Source organism: Eurypyga helias, unplaced genomic scaffold (genome assembly GCF_000690775.1).
Source record: "Eurypyga helias isolate BGI_N326 unplaced genomic scaffold, ASM69077v1 scaffold19430, whole genome shotgun sequence".
Classification (NCBI taxonomy): domain Eukaryota; kingdom Metazoa; phylum Chordata; class Aves; order Eurypygiformes; family Eurypygidae; genus Eurypyga; species Eurypyga helias.
Genome location: NW_010226486.1, coordinates 14,664 through 41,546, shown reverse-complemented (window position 1 = coordinate 41,546; position 26,883 = coordinate 14,664). Strand labels below are relative to the sequence as shown.

Below are 26,883 nucleotides of genomic sequence, written 5' to 3'. Positions count from 1 at the left end.
AGCAGGATGATCTTCAGGCAGCCAGGCACACTGCAGAAGTTGTCCATCATTTCCCAGAAGATGAGGCTTTGCCCAAGGACCCTGGCTTCCCAAACGCTGCCTGAAGATGGAATGAAGAAGCTCAGGCTGATGGTGAAGTGGAAAGAAACCACTTCTAAGAGGTGGTAACCGCAAGGGCCTAAGCAAGGCAAGGTTTGTAGGGTGAGATAATATGTTGCCTTAGGCCAGCCAGTATCCCTCTGTTAAAAGGGGAAGAGGCAAGCCTTCGGTCAGATGAGAAGTGAGGAAATGCTTGGCTGCTGAAAGCTAGCCTATTTCTTTCAACTCTTTCCATTTATCATACCAAAGGCATTATCTCTCTGAGAAATCTTGCCTTGCTGAACTCCTTTGCCACTTTCAGGACTCTCAGACGTTTCTGGAGACTGTTGACTGGCTCCACAGAAGAACCCCAGCCTCAGCTGGACCCTGGGCATCTCCCCGTGCCCGCAGTGGGCACAGAGCGTGCAGTTGTGAGGGTGGCTCTGCTTGCTTTTTGCTTTGTTTTCTGGCATGTGGGAGATGAAAGGAGCCAGAGTGCATGGCCTTGTGTTATCTGGAGTGGTGGGCTCAGTCAAACCTCACCTTGGTTTAGTGTGAAGCAGAGAAGATCAGCCTCCACTGCAGAGAGGACCTCAGCTGCTGAACTCACTGGCAGAGCAGCTCCAACCCCACAGCAGCTCCAGAGGGAAAATGTGTTGGAGATGCCAGACCAAGAAGTAGGCAAGGCTGTGGCCATGGGGATAAGCTCCCAGGCGGAATGGACAAGAGGGAAAGGACATGAATCTTTCAGTCCAGACCTGTCATGACCACACTCCTCTCCTCCAGATGGCCTGTGGTAGGCAGGCTCCTGCAAGACTTTCTCTGATGCTGTTTTCTAGGCTGTGGTAGCAGGGGTGAGGAGAGCATAAACCAGTGCTGATGTGCAACATCAAACTAAGCCCTCCACTCTACGCATGGCCAGTAAAGATCTTCAAGGTGTAAAAGATGCTTGAAGGAAAAAAAGACTGGTAACTACTGTTAAGCTTTTGGGGTCATTTCGACAAAAGAACTCCCACAGTGGCTTCCAGCTGGAACAAGATACAGAGGTAGTCCTAAAAATGCTGCGCTTCCCTGGGTATTGCCCTCTGTGGCACACTTGCAGAGGTTTCAGCTTCTTTCCCCACCTCTACCTTTACTGTCCTGGACAGACTCCCTGTGGCACACGGTGTAGCAGTGGCAAAACCAGCCCCCTCCGTAGTCTCTTTCCCATATTTCCATTTTTTTTTTGCCCTCTGTTCTCCTCAATCTGATCACAACAAGAGCAGACCAGGGGGTTGATTTTCCTGTGGCTGTTTCAATGCCTGCAGGCACGGCGCAGGGGAGCGTGCGGAGCCGATGACGACGGCTTCATGGGTGAGCTGCCACCCCTCTCGTGGTGGGAGGTCTGTTTGGGGAGTGCTGCGGACGCCAAGCCAGACATTACAAGATCCAACTTTCCAGTGAAATTCAGACTTTTCTCTAGGACAAAAAACTTGAAAAAACACGGGGAGTGGGAATAAAAACAAAACAATAGCCTTCAAAGACTTGTTTCTTAATGCAGTTAAAACTCATAGGCAGGAGGAGAGAAAGCAGCCCAGAAGGATCTGCAGCGAGCGTAAGTGGTGGGTGCACAGCCCAGCCCATGCTCAGGCTGGCTGCAGCCTGAAATAAGGGGCAGCGGGCAGCGAAAATCCAGGACCTGGGAGATGCAGGATTACTGCTGCACCCAGAGAATCCCCCAAACCCCTGCAGAGAGGTGAGACTTACAGCTTCTGTGCAGAGGAGAGGGTGTCGAGCACTGGTGTGGGGCTTCTTCTGGAGCGCTGCTGGTCGTAGGGTGTCTCTGAATCAGCTGCTTCCTCAGTCTCGGATTCCTTTTTCCCACTGTTTTACGTTCCAGCTCCCACATCCTCCTTACCTCTCTGTTCTAGCCTTTCAGTCTGTGCTCCAGCACCTCCTCCAAGTGCTGAAGACCCAGGAAGGTCATTGGATGTCCCCACCTCATTTATCCTGTCTTGCAGCACAGCACACTTCATCCAGCCATCTCCAGCCAGAGCTGAAGGACTGCAGCTGCACAACAGCACGGGAGTGTCCTGGCACTCCGCAGGGCCCTGCCTCTGGCTCAACTCTTTCCTTCATGGGCTGTGTGACAGCCTTTGACCCAACAGCTCATGGACCAAGCTCTCAGGTCTCCCCTTTCTCCCAGGGCTGTCTCTGACATATCCTGGGGATCCCATCTTCAGCTCTCACTTAGATGAGCAACAGCAAACTCCCAGTGACTTCGGCTACAGCTTGCTTGAATACCCATCTCTGTGCCCTCTTCTCTGAAGGGGCATAACAACATACACCCTCCCAGCAGCAAACCAGACAGCCAAAAGCCTAAGGAAACCCCTGAGACTAACATAACACCCAGTACAGAGAGTCCTGGCTGGGTCAACCCCACCGCTACTTTAACTCTGAACTCAGCTTTGAGCACAGTTTCCTTAGGATGCAGACAAAGCATTTTAGTGCCTTGACTCTTCTGATGTCGGGCAAAACACAAAAACTATCAGGAATTGGTCACGGCAGGTTCACTCAGACAGATGCCTGCCTCTGATTCTTCTTCTCTGATGTCTTTCCGCACACAAACACGTACCAAACATGAAAGCTGCAGTCGACGGAGACATCCGGACGTATCCAGACTCTACTAACAATCAGTGTCTCGGGCAGACAGTCAATCCAAACAAGTTCTCCATTTGTCTAGCTCTTGCCTGGCTGCACTTCTGTACATTTGTAAGTGTTTACACTGAACTAGCTTCTGCCATTTCTGTCTCTGATTGCTGGAATTAAATTCCCAGCGCTGTCAAGTCTGCTCTGGTGAACGCCTCCCCAGGACACGCAGGCACAAGGAGAAGTTCTCTCCGAGAAGAAAGCTGGAAGCGTCCACGGGACATGTTCTTTCAGTGCACGAGACACCAGGTCACTGAACTGTGACTCTGAGCAAGCACATCACAGGCCAGCAAGACGTGGAGGGATGTAAGTGTGGGATGTTGTCTACAGGCAGGAAGGATGTGTCAAGATGCCTTCATGCTGGACAGGCATGGAGCTGGGAGCCCTGGCAGAGGAGGCATGGGTGATACAAGTTTACAGTGCTCCATGGCTCTGTTAGAGCAGCAAGATCATGGAGAAAGGACTGTTTCCGTGGGTCCATTCTGGGGTGAGATCTCTGGTGTGTGGAGACAGCATGCCAGAGAAAAGCATGCCAGCCACCTGGGCTTCTCGCTTCACAACAGCCTCTCGGGCTGCCTCCATGGAGTGCCTGCCTTACGGTCCCCGTCACTTGCACTGTGTGGTCTCCTGCACGTGGGGCTGGTCACGAGGCAGTCGATCAGAGGTAGCCAAAGGAGGAAGATGCTTGCACACGATTAAAGAGGATGAAAACAGCCCCTTCAACTAGCCTGAATTCCTGCCAAAATCAACAAGAGCCATTTGTTCTCCAAGGGGGAAACTTTATCACCCAAAGCCAGAGGGACTGCATATGGGATTTTCTTGTGGCACAGGAAGACGGAAGACCCACAGGGATGCATTTTTCATATCCCCATGGAATTAATCTGGAAAAAAAAGCTAGACAAGCATGTGTCCACTCAATGAGGACCAGCAACGAAAACCTCCCTTGAGTTTCAGCTGCTGCTGGGATGCAGGGAATGTGCTGAGCTGTGGAAGAGGAACCTGCTGGCAATTAGGAGGCATTTCTTAACCCAGTGGGCTAACTGCAAGGAGCACATGGGGGTATTTTGTGCTTGTTTTCACACCTTGAAAGCCTGTGATTAGAGATACATTTTGAATCCTGAAGATCTAAGTCCATCAGAGCAGACACTGCTGCAGCTCTGGCCACTGAGCAATAGCTAGCATCCTGGCACAGAGAAAGAGAAAGGACATGCAGAGATTTTGCAGCTATCTGCAGCCTAACAGAAGTGTTAAGTGCCACCCCCACCCCCTAGCTTCCTAATGGGGGGATCACAGAGAGACAGGGTGAGAAATGGGGAGACTGCTGTGAGATGGGGAGCAGAAAGATGTGACTGGGGGTGCAAAGGTCGGAGACAAAGAGGAGGGGGCTGAGACTCATGTGGAGAATTTCCTTGTTTGTGGTGGGCTCAGCAACCCCATCCTCATCCAAGGCTCCCTCAGGCCGGCATGCAGCAGCATGGCCTGGGGCTGCAGCAGAGCCGAACGCAGCGGGAAGATGACAGCACTCAGAGCTCCCCAGATCTGCGCTGGGTTCCAGGATGCTGACAACCTCGTCTGTGATTGCGAGGAATTTGGCTCAGCCCTACTCCTGGCTGAGGAGGTACCGAATTGAGGGAGGACAAGGAGATGCAAAAAGCTTTGGGGAGTGCGTGCGAGCGAGCAGGAGAGCCTCTGGGCAGAGCTAGAATGCACCAGCACCACACCGGCTTGCGCAAAACCTGCCACCTCGGACACATCCGCTCTCCTCAGGGGTCAAAGTCTCCTGGACCATGGAGTCTGTTTACTTTACTCCTTCGATCCAGTGAAGGCAGGTGAAGGGGCAGCCAGACACTGATGAAGGGGGGCAGGCAGGCAGCAGAGAGGTGAGCAGCACCCTGTCCACACTGCACGAGACCCATACACCTTGCCCTGCACCAGACCCGCTCAGCACTGGCTGCTGGAAGCCACTGAGTCGGTGGGGCTGCCTCCCCCCAGCCAGGAGTCCTTCAGCACGGCCTCTCCACCAGCACACAGGATGGCGCCGTGGCGTGAGAGGCTGTGCCTGTCACGCAGTACCCTGAGCAAAGCGGCCGAGGAATCCCCGTCTCCCGCTGGATCAGTCTGTCCGGCTCCCAAGCGCAGCAGAAATGGGGCTGGACGCCCATGCCCCTGGAACGGACCCCGGGTGTGCTCCTGCCAATTGTTTGATGTAGTGTTATTTCCAGAGGCCCTGCCAAGCCCGTGTTGGGCCCAGAGCAAGCCCGTAACTCTATAGGGCCAAGTCTGCAGCCTCCTCCACCGATCTAGAACTGCACCTCCTAAGATCATGGACGTTCTTTCCCCGTTTCCCCCTCCAAGTGGGGCTGGCATGGCAGGAACCACCAGACACATCAGGGTTTTGCAGGGGCAGTCTGGGGAGAAACAGCTAAGCCTGGGGCCAGCACCCAAAGCAGAGCACTCCTCGGGGCAGCAGAGGAATGAGCAGGCATGGCCCCATACATCACCTCGGACATGCCACCCGTCCCTGGGGGCCTTGGGCAAAGGAGAGCCACGCAGCAGGGGACCCATGGCTCCATGTCTCCTCAGCTATAGCACTCACCTGGCCGAGGGGGACAGGCCAGGCACCGGTCTGCACCCCAGAAGAGCCCCACGCTGCCACAGCAGTCCTCCAGCTTGGTCAGCCCTGGCAGGGGGTTGGTGCACTGCGGAGAGAGGACCAGAGGATCAGCCAGATGCTGTGGCTGGCTGGCGCGGCAGCGACAGAGCCAGCACGGGGGTCGATGGCCTGGGGTCAGAAGCTGGCATAGCCCTCCCAGCACAGCTCCCCATCAGGACACGGCGGGACCGGGGATGCAATTTAAGACAGTAAATAGTTGTGCAGACAGAAAAACATGAGACTCCCTCAACTGCACCCCTTGGAGGGGAAGGGGACATCAAACGGAGCAGGAGATGAACCAGAGATGATATCACCCAGCAAAGCCCTGGGATCGGCCCCGCCGTGCCTGGCTGATTAGCCAGCAAAATGGGTGCACCACTCCAGCCCAGTGGGGAGCTTGCGGTCAGGCACTTTCCTCTGGTTAATGAGTCTCCCTTTCCCGCCCCCCTCGCCCCCCCAGCTAGGCCCTCTGGATTACAGGCTTTCCCCTTAGAGCAGAGCGGCCCACAGGCGGGAGCTGGCCCCTGTCCAGGCAGCATGGCCGCCTGCCCAGCACTCGCATACCGGCTCGGCTGTGGCTCAGCGGGGAGAGGTGAGTGCTCCCCGCCGGGCTCCTCACCCTCTCTCGCGCACGGCATCACACTGGCTGGGTCCCAGTCCCCCCCGCCGTTCCCTCAGAGCACCTCCCACAGCCTCTCCGGGCATCCACGAGCATCATAACCTGCTCTCAGGGGCAGAGAGTCACCATCTCCCCATAGAAGAGTGGGGCTTTTCCAGCCCCTGGGCCTGATCTCATTTATTTTTGCACTAGGGAATGGCTGAGAATGCATCCTGCTAGGAACGGCTTGGATGGAAATGACTGAAGGATGGGATGGGAACCAGAAGCAGGCCCCCAGAAAGGGCTGGGGAACAGTGGGGAGGGGGCCAAGTCCCAGGCTGCCCAACCGGGGGTCTCCCTGAGCACGAGCTGCTCCGGGGGAGCTCACAGGTGTTCCTATGGGTGCCAAAAATCTCTGATGCTTTTCCAGTGACATAAGAGAAACATATGGGGAAAGACAAAATAAGAAGTTATGATGACTGCGGGACAGGGGTGAGGAAGCCCCTCACGTGCATTCGCTTCCCAAGCCCTGACCGAGCTGCCCAGGAAGGCTTCGTTCCATGGAAATCAGACTTTCATTTATTGTCTGAGAGGGAAAGGAATTTTCCTATGTTTTATACGTTTCCTACAATCATCGCAGAGCGTGGCTGTAAATGTTACTATAAATAGGGCACCCTTTTTAAACGAGACTGCATGTGAAAGCCATCAAGTCTGGGCTGTGCTGCCCCAGGGCACAGCCTGGTCAGGGCAAGGCAGCGAGGTCTCCCTCTTGGGCCAAAACTTGGGCCAAAACAAGACATCGCTGCCCGTGCCTGTGGGACCTGGATGATGCCCACGCTGACACTGAACAGCTTAAAGCCATGAATGGCCACCCTCTCTGCTCCATAAGCCAACACAGCCTTACCCCAGAACAAGAAATGTATATACACACACACATGCTCCACTCTTGATGGGTGACCCCTTACCTGCCCATGAAGAGCCTCCCGAAAGCACCTCCCCAGCAGCCCTGGGGCTCTCTGCTGCTGCCGGTCGCTCTCTGCAGCAATGCTGTTCCCATTCCCATGAGCATAGGTGTACCAGGGCACGGCAGCCAGCTGAGGGACCAGCACTGCCTCCACGCTGTTCTCTTCCGACACCTCAGTGTCGCCCCGCACCCTGGCCACCTGGTGAATCTGCACGGTGGCTTCTGGAGGGTGGTTGATATGGACATTCACCAGGGAAGGGTTTAGGGAAGCTGGAAGATGAGGTTATACCACTGTTGTGATGATCTGGCAACAGTCTGGCACCCAAAGAGCATCTTGTCATCAACAAAGTCACAAAGGAGGAGAGATAGACTGACCCCACCAGGAAAAGATTGCATCTAAGAGAAAATTCTTCTCTGACCCCAAACCAGAACAAACCTACCAAAAACTTTCCCCAGCAACCTGAACCCTTCAGAAACTAAGGAAACCACTTTTCTAAAAACCTGGCCCGAAAACGCGAGCATTAGGAGATAGTAGCCTCCTTGGCCCTGTTAATGAAGCTCTGAGGAGCACCCAAGTAGGAGGACCCAGAAATATGAGGGAAATATGGGGCCTGGAGCCCCCCGCCATGCTCACCTAGCTGGTTGGACAAGGGCAGGGTGTAAGTGGATTGCTTCATGGAACTGCTGGCCGAGGTCTTCGGGGCTCTCCCTCCTTGCTTCTTTTCCAGAGAGGGAGCTGGCAGGTGGCAAAACTTCCCCGTGGAGTTGGAGGGGCACCAGCACTCATCCCGGCCCACGCAGCGCCCTCCATTCAGGCAGGGGATCTGGCAGAAGTCTGCAAGGCAAAGAGAGGTCTGCTTAGCAGAGAAACTGAGACACTGCCTCTAGCCAAGGGATGGCTGGTGGAGGCCAGGCAGCTGGGTCTGGGCCAGCACTAGCCCCATGGTGGCCCAACACTGGGCTGGGGTCAGCACTTGCAACTTGGAAGCAGCCTGGGGTTTCTGCTGTGCATCACTGTCCAGCAGGAAGTGGGCGAAGTTGGGATCCCCCTGCCTGAGCCCTGATTAGGGTTGGAGTCATGGGTTGAAGATGATAAGCCAACTCTTGGGCCCTGGGGCCACCCAGCCTGGTGCACTCATGCCCAGCGGGACAGCCCCCAAGGGCCAAGGTAGGGGTGCCGGTACAGCAGGATCCCTCAGAGTGGGGCAGGGGCTACAGCAGCCACACGTGGCCGAGTCAGCACAATTCCTTCTCTTCTGCATCGCCCCCTCCTCACTTGGCAAGGTTTTGACTCCCAGCCCAGAAGGGAGCTCAGCAGGGATGGGAGAGGTAGAAGGAGAGAACAGGCAGAGCACCACGTCCTCAGAGCCTGTCTCCCAGCCAGTCCTGGCCCTGCCAGCAGGTCAAGTGGGAGAAGCATGGAGTAGGACAAAAGAATTGGGAGCGATTCATCTGCACAGGCTCAGAAAAAGCATCCACAGATGAAACCAAAGTCACGTCTTCTCTGGCCTCATCAGATGCTTGGAGCAACCCAGAGTGTCTGTCAGTGTGAGCGGCACTGGGGCAAGGCACGGGATTTCCTGACAAATCATCCTGACTCATTTCATTGTGACGCTGCACATCCCAGGATGGTTTGTTATGTTCATCCCAGGGGATGAGCTCCCGCCCTGCTCCAAGTTCATTCACTCACGTTCAGCGACCAGTTTAGGGAGGAGGAGACACATCATTGGACTGGGGTCTAGGCAGAAATTCCCATGAACCCCATATCAGCCAGCGTCCACAACAGCCAGACCTCCCGCTCTCTCAGTGTTAGAAGAACTTGTGAGTCACAAAGGCTTTCAGAGGACGAGTTCCACCAGGGTCCTGCAGGCTACTCCCACCAACTGGCTCCAAGAGGATGTGCCCAACCCACAGCTGGGCATCCCAGTGATCTGGGGAGCAATCCCAGCAGCTCTGAAAGGCGAGCAGAGGTTCCAGCAGCCCTGTTTATAGGAACAGCTTGCAACCTGCAGCCAGCTCTCCTGGCTGCCACGTGAGTGAAAAGAGAGAACAGGAGGAAATTAGGTGATGAAAGTCAGCCCCAAGACTGAATGCCAACGAAAGCAATGAGCTGGCTCTGAGGAGGAGGTGGCGAGGCTTGGCTGCAGGCCTGACTCAAACACACACATCCCCCCTACCTGGGGTGGGATGGAACAGAAGTTGCTTGCCCAGAAAAGACAGCAATGAGGCAAGGTCTGTCTTCCTCCCCCAGAGACAGAGTAAGCCCCAAAGACATCTTCCTAGGCACTGGGAGAGGACCATCTCTTCCCATCCCCTTAATAGCCCAAGCCCTCAGCCTGTAGAGGCAGGAGGGACAGAAGGAGGAGAGTGGGGGAGCAGGCAAGAAGATGGGCCAGGGGCCTCGGGGTGCTCACAGATGCGGAAGCCAGACTTGGGATCGTGGTCATGCCCCCCTTGGCTGTAGAGAGTGGTGGTGTCTCCTTTCTCGCAGCTGTTGTAGCAGCGCCCGCTCCAGCACGTCTGTCTGCAGATGGTGGGTGTGAAGACGATTTTTATCTTCCTAATCTTCTCTGTCAGGTTGGCCCCTATGAAAGAAAAGGATAGTGCTAAGTGAAAACAGCATCTCCAGGCCAGGGAGTTGGTAATTCGCAGCTCAAGCTCCAAAGCATTCCCAGAGCAAGGGGGGTCTGTGTCCCTCCCCGGGGAAGTGTCTCTCCTTGCCCCTTGCTCACTCCAGCCCAGCCTGCCCTCTGCTACAGCATCAGTGAGGGTTTGCCAACACATGAAAAATGGCCAGCAGCATGCTCTGCCTGCTCAGCTGGTGTGGCATAACCCCCTGTGAAGCGACACACATGCACTGACTCCAGTATAGAGCGTTCTTCTGCTTTAGACACTATTCTTTCTCAAGCCATGTCAGTAGCCGGGGGACTGGCTGCCCTTAAACCACTGGAAGGCTTCCCACATGAACAGCCACACTGGTATCCATCAAAAAAGAGCATCAGGGTTTGAGAAAAACTGTTGTTTCCTTGCAAGCATCCTCCGACCTCCTGCGATCACCTGCGGTCCCCTCCTGCTCCCTCACCACCCTCACACTAGATATGGGGGGATATGGCACTCAGAGCTCTTGGGGGCTTGTGGAAAAAGGGCAACAGGCCGAACGATTGTGTAACTATGAACCAGCTGGCTTGATACTATAGCCCTCCATCCCTGCCCAGCGAGACAGCTGTTTGTGGGTGCCCCCCTTCGCGTGCTCACCGCCAGCTCCCCCCATTCCAATCCCCGCTTTCAGATTACAGCTTCCATCAGGCTCACAGCCCCACTCATAAGGGCTGAGGTGCCACATGGTGCCTCCTTGGGGAACCACGGCTTCAGGGGGAGCCAAGCTGCAGGAGACAACTTGCATCTGTCCTAGCTGGGGAGCTGCTGAGGCTCTGCCTCTGCAACCGCATGTCCTGGCAGCCTGGCCTGAACCCTGCTCATGTCAGAAGGCACCAAGCGGGCAGCCAAAGGGAAGAACTAGAGGCTGGTTGCGCAATCTGACCTTGAGGACCGCTCAGACTGAGGAGGAAGTTGGGAGACACCACTCCTACAGACTGAGGCAATCCCCCTTCAGGGCAGCATGCTGGAGTGATGTTCAACAGCCCTGGGAGGCATCTGTCATCCCCCCGTCTCCTCTCTCCTGCCATCAGCATCCTGCTCCTCTGATCTGTCCTCCTTCGGAGGATCTCTTTCTTCACCAAGCCCAGCAATGCCCATGCTGACCTTCCCGTTCCATCTCACCCAGCAGCACAGTCCTGGGAGTCCAGGGTTCCTTGGGGATCCTCAGTCACACCAGAGCCCCTCCTCTGGTCACCCCAACAAGAAGCCCCAAAAGAGTGGCAGCCCTGGAGGCCTTACCCCTTGCGGACAAGGTGTGCTCCTGGGAAACGGTGTATGGCCCAGAGCTGCTCTGCTCGTGTCCATTCCCGTTGGGGAGTGCATTAGAGGTGAGTTGGCCATTGCTGGCTGGGTAGCGCCGGACAGTCCGTGATGGCCCTGTGTGCTGCGGGGAGACAGGAGAGCCAATTCTGCTCTGAGTCCTGTGGAAGAGAAAAAGTGAACCGATACTCCTTCACGAGTAACTGTGCTGGCTCATGGTGCCTGTCCACCAGGATGCTGTGTGGCAAGCGTCAATGCCGAGCTGCCTGAGCTGGACGCAGCTGTGCCTGTCTGAGCAGGTCCCATTCCTCACCTGCCTTCAGTCATCACCATGGCACCTTTTCATTCCAGGGACCATGCCCCATGCCCTGAGCCTCACCAAGACATCCTCCCCGTACCACCACATCAGGCTGCCCCACCACAGGGACAGCCCGGCTGCCTTGCAGCACCTCTGTCTGTCCATCACACCCAAGGGCTGCTCCTTGCCCCACCATGTCCTTCCCCAGCAAACATGAACAGTGTTCTTATGACGAGACCTCACTCAGGACCTGCCTTCCCAGTCCCGAACGGGCACTGAAAAACCAGTGAGGCAGGCAGAAGAGAACCCAAGCCAAGCAAATAAACACAACCTGACCCATAAGAGTCACAAACAAGAGAAAATGACCAAGAACTCACTCCTGTAAGTGCAGTTACAACTTTCTGTAGTAGCTGCATTTATGGTTTTTGGTGTTTTCCGGGGACTAGGCATGGGGAAGCCATCCAGCTCGCAAGGTCACACTTCTTACACTCTGCTAAAGCCATGTACACCACTGGGCAGAGCTCTTTGCGTTAAACCGACGGCACAGCCCATCTTGCTCTTCTGCACTTGCTCCTGTTCCCTTTTACCGACTGGAAGCACTAAGCCTCCAAAAAAGTGCCCCGTGCTTAACAGCAAATGCCTCCCTCACTCTCGCCTGCACCACCTGCAAGGACAAAGGCTGCAGCACACCAGGGGCCAAACCAGGTTGGCTACCCATATGCCCCTGAGTATCTTTGAAAGTCCATGCCTTGGATTCCTCTGCAAATGAACTTAAGCACCGACAGGTCTTCTGCACACCCCATCCACCACCTCCATCTCTGACCGAAAGGCTGGGGCAAACTAGCTCTGTCCCACCAAAGTGCCCAGAGGTGTCCATCCCACTTTATGGTTGTCACCATTTTCCCTGTCACAGTTGGCACAGGGGAGGTGTCTCTAAATCCAACAGGACTGGATGACCTAATGAGAGTTGGCTGACAGCAGCTCTGGCTCACTGATATTCCTGGCTTGGATAGCTTGGAATAACGGTAAGATTTGGGGGGATGGAAAGGGAGCTAACGCCGCACCGGTATTCAAACTGGTCAAGTGCGATGCTCAAGGTAACTGTCAGCCAACAAGCCCGAAATCAGCCCCGAACAACAGAATGGAAAAGATGACGAACAGAATTAACTGGGAGCTAAAGGAAAAGAATACAGGAGTGAGGTCAAGTCAATGGGGTATGTGGAGAACCACTCTAGACAAAGGAGTCCCTTTGCACCATTCACTGGAATTACATACACGCACACCGACAGGCTGGGAGCCCGTGCTGTTCCGATAAAAAAATAAACAGGGCAGTACGATGTCAATCACGCACATGTGAAATGAATAACAAACTGGCTGTGTGACAGAACACAAGAAGCAGTTGTCGCTGGGGAGGGAATTAGATGGGTTCCAGGGTGATCAGTACAAGGCCTGGCACGATTCAAGGATTTCATCTGGAAATAAATATTTTTATTTCGAAATAAACATACGATCGACATTGATAATGTGTGCTGCTGACACAAAAATTTGCAATGTGGTGTATCGTGATGAGAACAGAGCAATCACACAGAGCAGTTTGGATCACCAGGGAGGGCAAATCCATCCAAGCAATATGGGATTTTAATAGCGCCAAATGCAGCATTACACTTCGAGGAAGAAGGAATGCAGGCAGCAGCTGCAGATAGAAGGAGACAACCCTGGAAACCAGCAATTCTGAAAAGATTTCGGGGGTAATGACAAGCAATTAAATATGAACTGTCAGTTCAGTGTTCTGACATCAGGGCAGTGAAACACTGCAGGAACAGGGAGGTATTTTTGCCTCGCTACACATCCTCATCGCAGCAGGGAGTATGTATGCCCAAACATCACATCTAGTTCTGATGTGGAATATGTCACATCTTCTAACGGATGCTGAAAAACTGGAGAGGATACAAGAAAAAACATGACAAAAGTAATTTGAGGGCTGGTGAAAATGCCTTTCTGTAAGAAACCTAAAGTATTCGATCTCTTCAATTTAGCAAAAAGATGAAGAGGTGCTCTGATTAGAGGGCACAGGTTTCTCCACAGGAACAAAACACCGGGTGTAAAGAGCTTTGTAATCTAACCAAGAAAGGCAAACCGTGAAACAACATGTGAAAACCGAAGCCGAATGATTCCCTACTAAACTCCATGCTCACCCGCAGCAGTACAGCTGTTCTCCTGCTGCAAAAAACACCCCAGTCGTGGATTCCCCAACACCCGATACCATCGCTTCAGGAGAGGAAAGCGTGCTGCTGGGAGATGAGATATCACTGGAACAGTGCAAATATAACTGAATAAAGATGTATAATCTGCGCTGTCCTGGAGGCAATTTTAGATTATCTATTGATTTATTGATTGTTTCTGGCCTTGAGCTGTAGGAATACAAGAATGAACGATTTTATCCCAGAGACAGAAGTCTCCAGCCCAGATACTCATTACCTAATTGTTTCTAATGCAGGAAAACCTTGAAACTGAGTGGCTGAGCTGTGGGGAAGAGGCATGAACAGGAGTCCTGAGAAGTAATGCAGGTAACCCGTGCTGCTGGGCAGACACCCAGCTTTGCAGCTTCACACACTGTTTGGAGTGGAGTCTGGCTACAGCTCATTCAGGGGTGGAGACAGAGCAAGTGGGATTGGTCAAAGAGCACAGATGGATGACAAAATTATTACCTGCTGATAAAAATATTTGTTGCCTGGTTAAAATCAAGATCTAAACTGAGATGAGGACAGCAAACAGTGCTTGTTTTTCAGTAGTCAGCAAGGCTAACCAGAATAATTGTAGAGAAGTGAACTTTAATTTCAGTCCTACCTTGGTCCCTGCCAGCCTCTTTCAGAAGCTCTCCTGAGATTCTGCAGAGTACCACCTACCTCTGATGGCCATGGTGGCCAGGCATGACCTGCCCACACACTTCCTCCTGCTGCCAGTGAGGAGCTTCTGGTGCCTGGTACCTGCTGCTTTCTTACCCGGTGTGCTACTGCCAGTTTTGTTGGTGACAAAGGAAAAGCCGTATGGTGCTCTAGGGATGCTAGGTGAGAGCTACCAAGCCCTGGAAGATCAGGCACAGTTGTTCTCTGATCTCTGGTGAGAGACTCCAAGAACATTCCTATGAGTGAACATGGCTGGGGTTCCAAGGTCTTTTCCTGCCTAGATTGAAGCACCCCAAGCAAAAGAGGTGAGAGTTGCCCAGCCCAGAAACACTCACTGTCCTAGTGCTAGTCACTTGAGGACAACCTCAGCTCTGAGTTTTGGAGTCACTGGGTGAAGGCAACCAGTGACATAAGACAGGGAAATATCAGCTCCTGTGCTTGAAAATACTGACATCGTATCCATCCTTGAGGAAGGGAGCATGCTACATGCAAGTAGCAAGGCTTGGCTGGGCTCTACCCACTGCCTGCCTGAAGGAATTCCACACCTTGGCTTTACAGACAATGCCTGTCATTCCCAGGATCACCAGATTCTGTAAAAAAAACCCCAGAAACCCACCAAAAAAACCCAGCATACGAATGGCTTTAAATAAAATAATAATTAGCATTTCAGTTACAAAGAAAAGTGGATTATATGTGCTTACTGCAAGGGTCAGTGCCTACTTCACAAAGGAAAAACGGAGGAGGAACATTACTTCATGCCTTGCAACACTTGAGGAAAAGCCTTCCTACTGGGATCCTGTTGGCGATCCTGTTGGCAAAGCATTCCAGTGTGTGTTGCAGCGAGGGGAGGCAGATTTGCTTTGAATTAATTTGTTTATTTGGTTCTATTCTAGGCAGATGAGCTCTGGGATTTGCAGACTGAGTTGAGTAACTCCCTCCTACCCCGGGCCACAGAAATCAATGGCGAAGGGCATCTTTCCATCTCAGTTTGACGGTCCAAATCCATCCCCAAGCAGCTGGCTCATGGTCAAGGAATACAAAACAGAGTTTCTCCCCTCCAAACCTTCAGTCAGTCCACGCTGGGCAGATGGGGACTGGCTTGCTTGAAGGGTCTCAGGGAATGGACATGAGCTCACCACATCAGCACAGACCTAGCCAGAAGGCATTAGCAACCCCTATCCATCTGGTGGATCTTCATACATATACGGTCAGAACTTGTCTGCTTTCCAGGGATCTGCATTGCCAGGAGTCGCCTCTGTGGTGTGGCTGTCCTAAGGGTAAGAGCAAGGATGCAAAACAGAAGGGGCAGCTCCAGAGCAGCAGAGTGTGCAGCTTGTGCTACCACTTTCCATGCCTTCAGTTGCTCAGGGGAGAGGCATTGAGGAGGCAGAGGAGGTCGGGACCTCAAGGACTACATTCTGGGACATTTAAAGTCCCAGGGCTTCACACTCATTCAGTCTTACAGCCTCCCTCCGTGCAGTATTACTCACTTCCACTCTTCCAGCCAGGCACATGGCCAGCACAGATCTCTGCAAAGAGGCAGTGGTCTCTTCCTTCATAGGCGACCGCCTGCCAAGCAGCTGGTTTCCCTGCTCTTAATCCATCAGAGCTGCTGACAGCTTTCTCTGTGTCAGGCACAGCCTGTGGGACAGAAACAGTGTGCAGATTCCTAGGGCACTTCTCCTTCTGGGATGTCCTGGGGTGCCCACCTCTGCGGCGTCTGGCTAACAGCAGCAGTGGTCCAGAGGAAACACAGATCAAGGAGGGAAGGTAGAGGGAGCAGTGTTCTCCTTCCAGAAGCATGGATGTATGTGCTCCTGCTGATCTCTACCAGGCTGACACCTGAAAGGTCACCGACTGAGAGACCTCAGTCACCAGCACATGGAAAGTTTCACTCCTATAGGTATTAGGTGCTAATCAAAATTAAAGGAGATTCAGGATGAGAGGGAGCTGTGCAGACAGAGTGACTTGTATCTACAACAGTTCAACTCTGCCCAACAAATACTTGCAGCTGCCCTCTTCTGAGGTGTGGGTCGAGGACCTGAACTCCCCATAAGCCCCTGAGGACATATGCCAGAAGTCAGGAGGACCAAGGGAGACCTACTCCCTTACATTCTAGTGCTACACATTCCTGCAGGGTCTAAATGACACCTGTATGACATCTAGCAACTGCACACCTACCACTGCACCTTTAACCATGCCTAAACACTTTAAATAGGTTTTGTTACCGGTTAAGCTCTGCTCTATATTTACTTTAGAGAGAGCAGGCCAGAGAAGGTACAACAGTGTTGTATTCCCCGAATAAGATGGTTCTCCTGCCCAGTCCCAGGTGAACCAGCAAGATGCCTGTTCCCTGCCCAGAGGAGGTGAGCGGTACTGAGCTGGCAGGCTCCCAGCAACCACACAGACGAACATGAGCACCGCTGTTTTCTGAACCAACCACAGGCTTTTTTAAAGCCTGCAATTTCAAGACAAGGTACACAGAATCACAATAATCAAGTCCAAATCGTTGAGGCCACAGGGTCCAGATGACAACGTTTTTTCTAACCCACTGTATATAGAAAGCATTTCCCAAATCTCTGATCACTTTTGATGATCGTGGTTCTCTGGGTAAGAAAAAGCCACAGGGAATCCAGGTGGGTACATGTGGTTTGTCTCAGTGGTCACTGAGACCAGGCATCCTCCTTGGGGCTGGAGGCAAAGGTGGCAAACTCTTCAAAGCACTTCCCACTCCCCAGGAGCAACACCTCAGTCTTTCCTGGATTTAGCTTCTATCGGTGGCTCTTCATCAAACTGCTGACTTTGGCCAGATCACTAGCGAGCTGGGAAACGGTGTTTTTTGCATTGCGTAAAGGAAACGCAGAGCCAAGTGCCACAGGAGTATTCCTGGCTTTTCATCCAGCCTGCCTCGCCCTCTCCCCAGCCTGACTGACCAGGGCAGGGTGGATGGCCCAAGGCACTGTGGAGAGAGTGAATCCTGGACAGTGCGGTCAGCAGGGAGGGGTGCTCACCCCAGGCAAGGCAAGGGCTGGCTCTTCCAGCTGGAAACAAATCTGCTCCCTGCAGAGCATCAGGGAGAGACAGTGGAGACTGTAGGACCTAAGGAGCAATTCCCAGGAGGGCAACAACAGCGTGGGATGACACTGGCCAAAACAAAACTGAAGGCACAAGACCCTCAGAGAAGCAACCATTTTCCCAGAGTCCCGGAACTCCCATCCCAGGGTCTGAGCTCAAGAAGCTCCATCTCTCCATCTACAACCAGCCTGCTGCCTGGGACATACTGCTGCCACCAGCCACCGGGAGAGGCCACGGGCTGCCAGCGGGACTGGGAGAAGGGTCCCATGGAGGGGAGCTGCTGCAGCACTTGTAAGTCCACCCCAGCTCCTCCAGCCTGTGCACGGCTCCGAGGCGGGAAGGCTCAGCCAAGACAGGGGCTGAGTCATGCTCAGCCCCTGATAACCTGCCAGGACAACAGGCGGGTTCTCTCCTGGTTTTTAAACGCTGAACAATATACTCGGTGTCTGTCTTGTCCGTCCGCCTGTCCCTTTGGCTAGGTGCCCTCCCTGCTTGGGGCCACAGGGACCAAAATTCAGTGATTCACTTCCCTCTATGTAATGCTCAGCAGTTGCTGATTTTCCACTAAAGCATCAAAGAAGAATGGGCAGCCTCAACGCCAGTGTCTGTGTCTACAGGGGGAGAGGGAAACAGCCAGCCTTGGAAAGCAGCAAATTGACCGCAGACCAGAAACTTCCCCTTTCCTGGACTCTGAACAGGTTCCTCAGCAGGCAGACAGGGTTCATGGCTCAGGCTCCAGGCCCCGGAGCACAGGGGAGGCATTGCTCAGAGAGCACTCGAGTTTATTGTCAATTAGCTCACAAACATGCTGACAAGGAAGACAGCTTTGTGAGGAGGAAGGGGAAAACCACACCACACAAGGCACCTGACTTCAAGCCCACCCACATTATATCCATAAATCCTGGCTCGGGTTGTTATCCACAGGAGCAGCAGAGATAGCTCTGAAATGTGCCCGCTTCCCACTGTCCCTCCTGTGGCCACCTCCAGCCCTGGAACACCCTGTGCCAGTGAGGGAGACACCGAAGCCCAAACCCCTCTGCTCCCCAGGGTCTGGTGGAAGGCAAGGGAAGTCCTCCTGGCCAGGAGACCTTCCTGACTGAGCCAAGCAGGACCTGCGTACCATAAAGGCCACAGAATGACCATCTGGGTGCCATTGTGCCTGATTCACCTGCAGCCAAATCTCATGCCAGATGGCACACCAGGCACCTGGACCATCACAGGGACAAGAAGGTGATGGGCAACCCTATTGCTTACCACAACCGATCTCCACTGCCAAGGCTTCCCCTTGCATGTCTGCCTCGCAGCGCCATGGGCACAGCTCACGCACAGTCAGGCCATGGGGCTAGCTGAAGGGAGTCACCCAAATCCTTCCTCCCCTGCGGGACCCCAAGAACTCCTGTGGCTAGAGAAGCCACTGACAACACCCTCTGCCTTGGGTGCAAAAAGCACTGCCAAAGCAGGGCTGCACAGGCAGGAACAGGTGTCAGGCTGCCTGTCTCTCACGCACACTCAGTGCCACTGGCACGTGCCTGGGAGTCATGTCACTCTGTCACAGAGCCCACATGGCTCTCGTTTTGGGCTCTCCCCTGTGCCATCTTGCAGTGGAAGCTCCAGATCCCTGCTCTGCTTGACGTACACGCTGGTAGCTGGCTGGGGTTTCTCTGGATCTGTCACAACAAACCGCAGCAACAGATGTGGAAGTCCATGGGACGGCAAAGGCACCAGGTGTCTGCCCCATGCCACCAAGCTCAGTCCCTCCACCATCACCACCTTCCTTCCCCTGGCCCCCAAAGCAGTGCCGGTCCTGTAGGACCACCCGAGCTGGCTCCCAGCCCACCATGGAGTGAATGAAAACAAAGAGGGGGAGGGAGATGGACTATGAATGTTATTTTTATCTGCTCAGGAGTTGCCAGACACCACGTAAATGAACCTTTATAAGCACATAGATAGTGAACAGGTTCTCTTTAACCAGTCCCTGGGGGTCTAATTTGCTCTTTAGCCAAGGAGGCTGCTCACACATCTCCACACAGTGCTCTGCTGACATTAAATGCCCTTCCCTCACCACACGTGCCACCTGCCACTCTGCGAGTGCTCTTCTTTGCTCTCATGTATTAGGGAGTGAGCAACTGACTCCCGGGAAACAGTCCAGCTCTCCAAGCATGGGAACAGCACCTGCCTGGCCCAGCGAGGCTTCAGAAATGTGCCCTGCACAAGGGCACAGCACCAGGCTGTCACCAGGAGCAGCAGATCATGCTCCTAGTTGGATCCATCAGACCTTAGTGCTGACCCGTAAAGTGGCCAGAACCATGCTTTCCAAATGCCAAGTGTGATGAAGAGCTGTTTGCAATCTGCCTGTCTCCAGAGCTGAAATGCAGGCCAATGCCTCCCAGAAAAATCAAAATGCAGCCTGCAACCGCTCTGAGCATCAAGTGGAGCTTCCAGCAGAGGAACCAGGCCAGGCTACTCGATTACAAATGCCACGTCTGGGCCAAACCTTGCACACTCCGTAGACTAAAACAGGGATTTAGATGGAGAGGGAGGCCAGGCGACCGCCCCTCTGGCAGAACCACACAGGCTGGCGTATGGCATGTGAGATGAGCAGCAGGCGAGATGGGCAGCCATGCAGCTGTTCTCTCCCCTGCTCAGCTGCACGCTCTTTTGGGCTGAAGTAGTGAGAAAAATGGTGCAGTTGGCTCCCCCACCTGCATGCAGGGGCCGGTGTTCAGCAGCACAATCTATGGGCATGGTACTGCTGCCAGACACAATCGCGCAGTCGCTCTCACGCCTTGGTGAGAAGAGACCCATCCAGAAATGTTCTAACAGCTGCTGTCACATGAAGGGCTCCATCAGTGCCCTCTTCTTACTGCAGGCATCGCCCCACGGCCACAGCTTTTGCACTACTACAGAACTGGGCGTAAGATGCTGGCACAGTTGGAGAGCTGGGTCACCATGCAACGTGACCACCCCACACCACCGCCACTGTCCATGAGAATGCCTCCACTGCCCCGCTCCTCCTCTCTGTGCCCTCCAGCACCACAGTGAGCAGCAAGGTCCTGCCTGGCAGGGGAAGGACCTGTATGTAGGGCAGAGGCATGCAAGAGGAGAGGACCACACAGCAACCTGCCCTTGTGCCCACAAGCACACCAAGACCTCCATCCCAAAGGGCGCTCTGTCTCTATAAGACACCACAGCTGTGAGAGGAGGACTGGGCCCCCGTCTGATGAAACCTGCTGCAGAGGCGTTTGCCAAAGCTCGCCGCCGGCTGTGGGGAGGTCACTCATCTCCCCCGTATAGCTGAGAGAAAACAAACACTCTTGAGTTTCATTTCCATCTTGTTGACTGGCAACGCTCACCCCCTCCACCAGGCTGCCAACTTCAAAGCCCTGGAAAAAGCTCTTTAGCCTATTCATACTTGTGCCCACACATGCCCTGGGGAGTGGGGGGAGCCAGCTGCCTGCCCCTCACTTTACATGGGACACAGAGGGCAGGCTAAGCCTCTCTCATCCCAGGCGTGAGCGGGGTGAAGAGCTTGCGGCTGCACGTGCATGCAGAGGGCATGAGAGCAAGAGGGTAGGGAGGAGATGTGTGTAGTCCTCTCATCTGGAGAAGGGGAGGCTCTTCACCTACAGCAGTAGGTGCTGGGAAGTCTCTCACTCATCCTGTGAACACTGTGGAACTAACACATATTTTAATGTAAAAGAATGGCTGAACACCTGGCAGGATGCCTGGCCTTTGGATCTATTAGCTTGATGTAGTTAGGTCTCCTCATATCTCTCCATCCCCTGCCACACATGGGATTCTCCAGCTCGGCTCGCAGCACTCCAGCTGGGAGAGCTGTGTTGGGATATGACACTTTGCTGCCCACTCCCGAAGTCTCAGTCCTGCCAAGGATCAGGGAATGAGCATCCTGCTGATTTTATTCTGTATTGCTCTTCACTGCACTGGCTCCATCCCTCCAGTTGCTCAGTAGGCAGAAGACTAGAACCTGGCTGGGGACCAGGAGCGCTCCTGGCCATGTAGGCATGATGCCGGCTGGCAAAGCCAGTGCTTCCAGGGGCACCATGACCATGAATCTGCTCTCACAACTCTCCCACATGGCCTTCAGTATCCACACCGAAGACCAGCAGGGAGAAGCAGGTTTCGTGGCTTCCATGGTGGGAAGGGCTCCGAGCAGGCAGAAAGGCTGCACCCACCCTGGCAGCACTTGGGCTCTAGCTCCTCAGCAGAGCAGCTCCAAAGCAATGGAGGAGGCAGAGCTCCAGTGTCATTATCAACCTGTCATTAAATCTCTGGGAAGAGTTTGGCGCTTTGCTGTTGCAGAAAGCCTCATAGCTGAAAAAATTAGCACGGCCACCCTGCCAAAGCTACAGGCAATCTAATACACCCTGTCTGCCCCATCCAGATAGCCTCAGCCTCTGAGTATGCTCCTCATGCTCCTCTGGCGCAGTTTTGCAGATGTGGGTCTGTTAACCATTCCCCTCGGCTCCCTCCCTCCTTTTGTAGTTCTCAGAATTCCTTCCAATTTGTCAAGATACTTTCTGGCAATAAAGAATACCTTGACTCAGTGCAAGGACCCCAGGGTGCACAGGAAAAAAGTCCATGTGACTCGGGTCTTTCACCCCCAAAGCCCTAAGCGCTGTCAGTCTCTCGTACGCAGGCACACTGCATTACTCTCTGCTGCCTAATTTGCTGTTCACTCCTACTCTGCAAAATCTCAGCCTCTCCTTCTTCCAGATCTCTTCCTCCTGTGGAGGATTTTTTCCCTTCAGCTGTGACAGATAATATTTTTCCAGCCTGAATCCCTTTTTTGTTTCTGCCTGTATGTTTAGTTTATGCATGTCCCTGAAGAGACCCTCCAAGTGAGACAAAAATGGGTTGGTGCCAAGAGCTGGGTACCAATCCCACCGAGGGCAGCACTTCTCAGGGTGCTCTGAAGAAAGCAGAGGAGAACGAGTGTATTTTATATGGGGACCTCTGCATCTCCCTTTCAACTGCTCCTCGTACCAAATCAGCTTCAATTCATCCCTTGTGTCCCGCCAGCACTTGGTGATTTATGGAAAACACTTGAAACCAAAGAAAACAGCTTTGATTTTGCTTAAGTACCAGCTTAAACCAAATAAGGCAGCAGACGATCAGGTATGAGAAACTGCAGCGTAATCCATATGCACAAGGGAGCTGAAAGCAAGCTGGATGACAATCCTAATTCAGGCATTAGGGAAAAACTCTCCAGCATTTGATCATGTGGCCTTAGTACACTACTAACATCTTTCTTTTTTATACAACTGCTATATAAATTGTATTGTCATAAACGTCCCAGATGATATATGAATAGTATATAAAATAGGCTATAAACTGGATTTTCTGTACTACCTCACCTACCACATGTACAATGCATTTGCCCTGCACCCGGCTCTCTCGCATGTAGCTTCAGACTGAGCTGACAGTAGCAGCATTCTTTCTTTCAGTTAGAAGGAAGAGTGCATTTGAACCTTTTCTCCCAAAGCCTAGAGGCTGAATGAAGCTATAGGAATGGCTCCCAAGGAGGTGCAGAAGAACCAGGCCTAATGTAAAGACCATATTTGGAGTTTAAAAGGAGCCTGAAAAGCCAGCTATCCTCCTGCTGCTCTGCAGCATGTGCAACCCCCTAGAAAGTAAATACATAAAACACATAAACCAGAACGGTGCTGACAGCTTTAAAACACTAGAAAGTAGAGCAACTGTATCTGGTGCCAGGCTAGAGAAGGTATATCATGTAATTTAAAAATAGAAGTATTTTGATATAAGAAAAATGACATTTACGCTCCTCTTGAGTAGCTTGAGTTTTTCCTTTAGGCTTCCCAGCCAGCTTGCCAAGGGCTTTCCACTATGTCAAAGCAGGAGAGGGGCCGAGACCTGGAGCTTATGGAGATCTCATTGCCCTGAGTGGAATCTCTTTTCACATATTCTCACACGGACTGGCACTGGCTTTTTAGTTTCAATTTTTTAACAAGGTCTCAGATATCTAGTGAAGTTGGCTCTGGATCAAGGAACATAAATGCTTGGTCACCTTGTGAAAACTATATTGCCAAAGGAAAACACCTTAGAAAGATGCAATTAGGGCTTATCTGCACTGAGAAAATATGTATAAACATGCTGCAGTGGTGGAAGGCAAGGTTGGCACCAGTGTTTTACTCCAGGAATTCAATGTCACATGCTACAGATCTCCCGGGCTGGTCCCATCCCAAGCAAAGTAGGAAACTTGCCACAGCCTGTGCCATGGGAATGCACTTACACTTCTCAGCCCAGGTCAGCTTTTATTTTCTCTGCTATTTGGGTATTAATAAATTGCAACCCTCGTAAATGTAAAGTGAGTGACGGTGATAAGTGAGCAGAGAGCAGGAGGTGTGATCAGTAGGTGTGTGGCTAATACAGACTTCCTCCCAGCACTACACCTATTGTGGACAAACAGTCCTGGACACTCAGCAGCAACCCAAGTACGGCAGTAAGAAAGCTCCCGTTTTCCCCATAAACATGGAAAGTTCAAAGCTGGCAAGAGAGGAGGCTCCAGACCCTGCTTTAAGGATTAAAACAAATCTGTCTCTGTTTGGAGCAGCATCTTTAAAAAGCAAGCAATCTGTTTTATCCGCTAGTCCTCAGTGACAAGAAGCTAATCAAGCTGATCTTGCCAAGCCACAGTTCTCAATGTCATGTTGCGAGCGACTGCCCCAGGGTGGAGAGTTTATGTCCACACACGGGCTCCACTCTCCTCTGCACACGACTATGCTAGATCCTGCCTTCTGCTTGCTTCTTGCTGTTCTTGCCCTTCGCTTCCAGGAGAGAGAACAGAGATTTTGGCAGAGCCTCGCTACTGGCATCAGGTTCCTGGTGTCCCCAGGCCAGAAGCACTTGCCACAGCTCCTCAAGGGCTGCCTGTAGCCCTTCCTCTCATCAGGAAGGGAGGAGATGTCTCCTCCAGAGTGCTGGAGAGGAGGCTCTGAGATCAGGAGTCCGTGGGGCGGGCATGTCACAACTCACCCTTCTTACTTTCCCATCCTGAAAACACCAGGCAACTCCCAGCAACGGCCTTGCCTAAACAGAGCCCTCCCAGAGGAAGCTCCCTGCCCTCAAGAGCTTAGCTGCATTAAGCTGTCTGCACAGTTGTCTCAGCACCTTATACCACAGCTGTGTCCTTTTCTCTTGCTGGGAAAATGCTCTGCAGGTCCCAGTTGTCTCTTCCGTGCAGAGGAAGGATGCCTTGCTCCCCAGGCAGCCCGCGTCCAGCACACACATCCATCCGGGCAGCACGGTTCCCTTGTGTAGATGCTGGTTAAGGATTCCCATCACTCCCATGGGAGGAACCTTCTCGGGTGGCAGTGGCAGGACCCTCCTTGCACACTACCTGGTGTCAGAGGCACCTGGCCAGCGATCCTGATGGTGAGGGGCAGGGGTGCAAGCCCTTTCCACTCCATGCTAAATAAACAGGAATTCTGCTGATACTCCAGCCTTAGGAAAACAAAGCTGTTTCCATTTAGCTCGGCTTCTGGGCTGAGGTGCAGTTCCACCCGCACAATCGTCCGTCGGGGCTTTGCTTCTCTGGGCAGAGATTCAGGCTGAGATCAAGAAGAGGGAGGATTTTCAGCTAGTCCATGCCGGGAGGGCCTCTAACACCCCCAGGATTTTGCTCTCCAGAGCACTCCCTGTTCCAAGCAGCACAGCACCAGTGCCTCCCGGCTTCTGCAGTAGCTAACAAGTCCTCACAGGCCCCCTCGGATGCCCGGCTCCGAATCTCAGCTGAGCTGGAGGGACATCAGTGCCGAAGGGACTTAGGCAGTGCTACTCATTGCTCAGCCTGTATTTTAAGAGGAGAACTGTTGGACATCACCCAGCTCTGGTGTCAGCAAAGTAAACCCAGAGCTGCCTTCTCCTAGGCCTCCCCCAGGCAAGTGCTGAACTCAGATAAGGCTGGGTATGCCTTCCTTAGTCCCAGGAAGAAAAGATGATGTGCACCATACGGGCAAGCCAAGGATGCCGTGATTGTTCCCCGGTACCTCTCCAAACAGAGGCACTGGTGGCTACGTGTAACATGGCAGCACTGACACCTGTGCCCAGCACGATGCTCAGGCTCATGTCCATGTCCCCATCTTCCCAGGACTGCCAGCATGCCCAGAAACAGATCTGTGACAGCTAGCTTGGGAATGCCTGCAGATCCATTTGCTAACCTTCACAGTACAATCAGTTGCATATGATGGTACAGCCCTGTTGCTCAAGATGCTGCTACTTCTCACTGGGGCTGAGGGCAGAAGTCTGACCAACTTACCTCCTGCTGTCACAGTCATGCCTTCCTGGCAGGGAAGCCACAGAAGGCATCATTGCTTCTGCTTCCAGGCATGAACTGTGGAGAGCCTGAGCACATCTGTCAGAAACAGGGCCATGAAAACAGGCCGCTGCCTGGTCATGCTTGTCACCAAGGCTTTATAGGTTCCTCCAGACTTCCAAAGACTTCCTAACTCCAGAGCAGTCTACTCTCCATCGAGAACCAGCACTCATCATAAGCAGCAAGTCCAACTAGCTGAAGGTAAGAAATCATTTTAAAGTAGACCCACCACTCAGGCAAGGGGGGACTAGGCAGTTCCTCAATAACCTGGGAGGCTGGTCTCCTCACTCTCTCTGAAGACTCTCTTCAGAACACATTGAAATCAAAATCAACTCCATCTCTGCTTAGCTAGCAGGTCTCTGGGGAGGATTCCTGGGGTTTGTTGCATGCTTATACAGCATCTAATACAGCATTGTTCTAGTGCATGACCAGAGCTTCTGATTCCTACCTCTGTACAAACAAACACAAATAAAGCCAATACACACACAAATAAACTAAAGGAGAAAGCAAGTTCACTCATGTGAGGGTTGATTTCCTGCCTTGGCATAGCAAGATGAGGCTCAGAGGTCTATAAGCTCCCACTCTTGTGCAAGTCCTCCTTGTTAGCCCTGCAAATGTGCAGGGAGGCTGGGGCCGGGTTTTTTGTCCTGGATCTCAGAGTCTTCTCACAACCACTGACCTGGAACCACCAGTGTCGTCTGTCCACTGAGAAACCCACCTCTTCCTTAGCAACAAATCAGACAAGCGAGCCAGCTGCTGTGTGAACATGCTAGGCTCAGTAGAAAAAGTCACAGTACAACCAACCCAGCCTTATCCAGGGGGAGACCAAGGACTGGAAAACACAAGCTATTCCCCCAGGCTTGACAGTGACCTGAACTCCAGTGACGGTCACCCCGAGTCTGCAGTGCCTAAGAACCTCGTACTTGCAAATATGAGCAAGATGTACCTCATTCTGCAAAAGCCAATATGCTTACTGCTTTTGCTGCTACAGCCCAATTGTCTGGAGAAAGCCTGACACAGAAGCACATAAATTACTTCAGTGGTAGCACAGAAACAGATGATGTTGTAACTGCAAGAAGCAGGCTCCAAGCTCAGACAAGTCTGAGCGTACAGTGTCACAAGATGAATAACCAACCTAATAAGTGGCTTCCACCAAAAGGGTAGTCCACCCCTTTCCTCCCCCCACAGCGCTAACCTTACGATCCTGTCCAATCCTTCTGGACCTCATTTAATCTTTCAGTAAGTCAATTTAGCACAATGAAGTGGCAGAAAATTACCCTTAATTGTGATGTCTTAATTTTTTATTGAGCCAAGTTACTCAGGGGCCAGAAGAGCACCTACCCCAGTGCAAG

General features: G+C 52.8%; 1 protein-coding gene across 1 annotated transcript in view; it reads right to left on the bottom strand.

The window, feature by feature from the left end:
- Positions 1-26,883, bottom strand: part of LTBP2 (latent transforming growth factor beta binding protein 2) — a gene marked incomplete at both ends in the record, with an annotated part of 55,771 nt that overhangs the window by 20,671 nt on the left and 8,217 nt on the right. Inside the window, 5 exons of the mRNA XM_010153366.1 lie at positions 5,363-5,465; positions 6,983-7,251; positions 7,616-7,816; positions 9,396-9,566; positions 10,879-11,060. Of these exons, the coding sequence (XP_010151668.1) occupies positions 5,363-5,465; positions 6,983-7,251; positions 7,616-7,816; positions 9,396-9,566; positions 10,879-11,060 (926 nt within the window). The remainder of the gene's footprint in view (positions 1-5,362; positions 5,466-6,982; positions 7,252-7,615; positions 7,817-9,395; positions 9,567-10,878; positions 11,061-26,883) is intronic.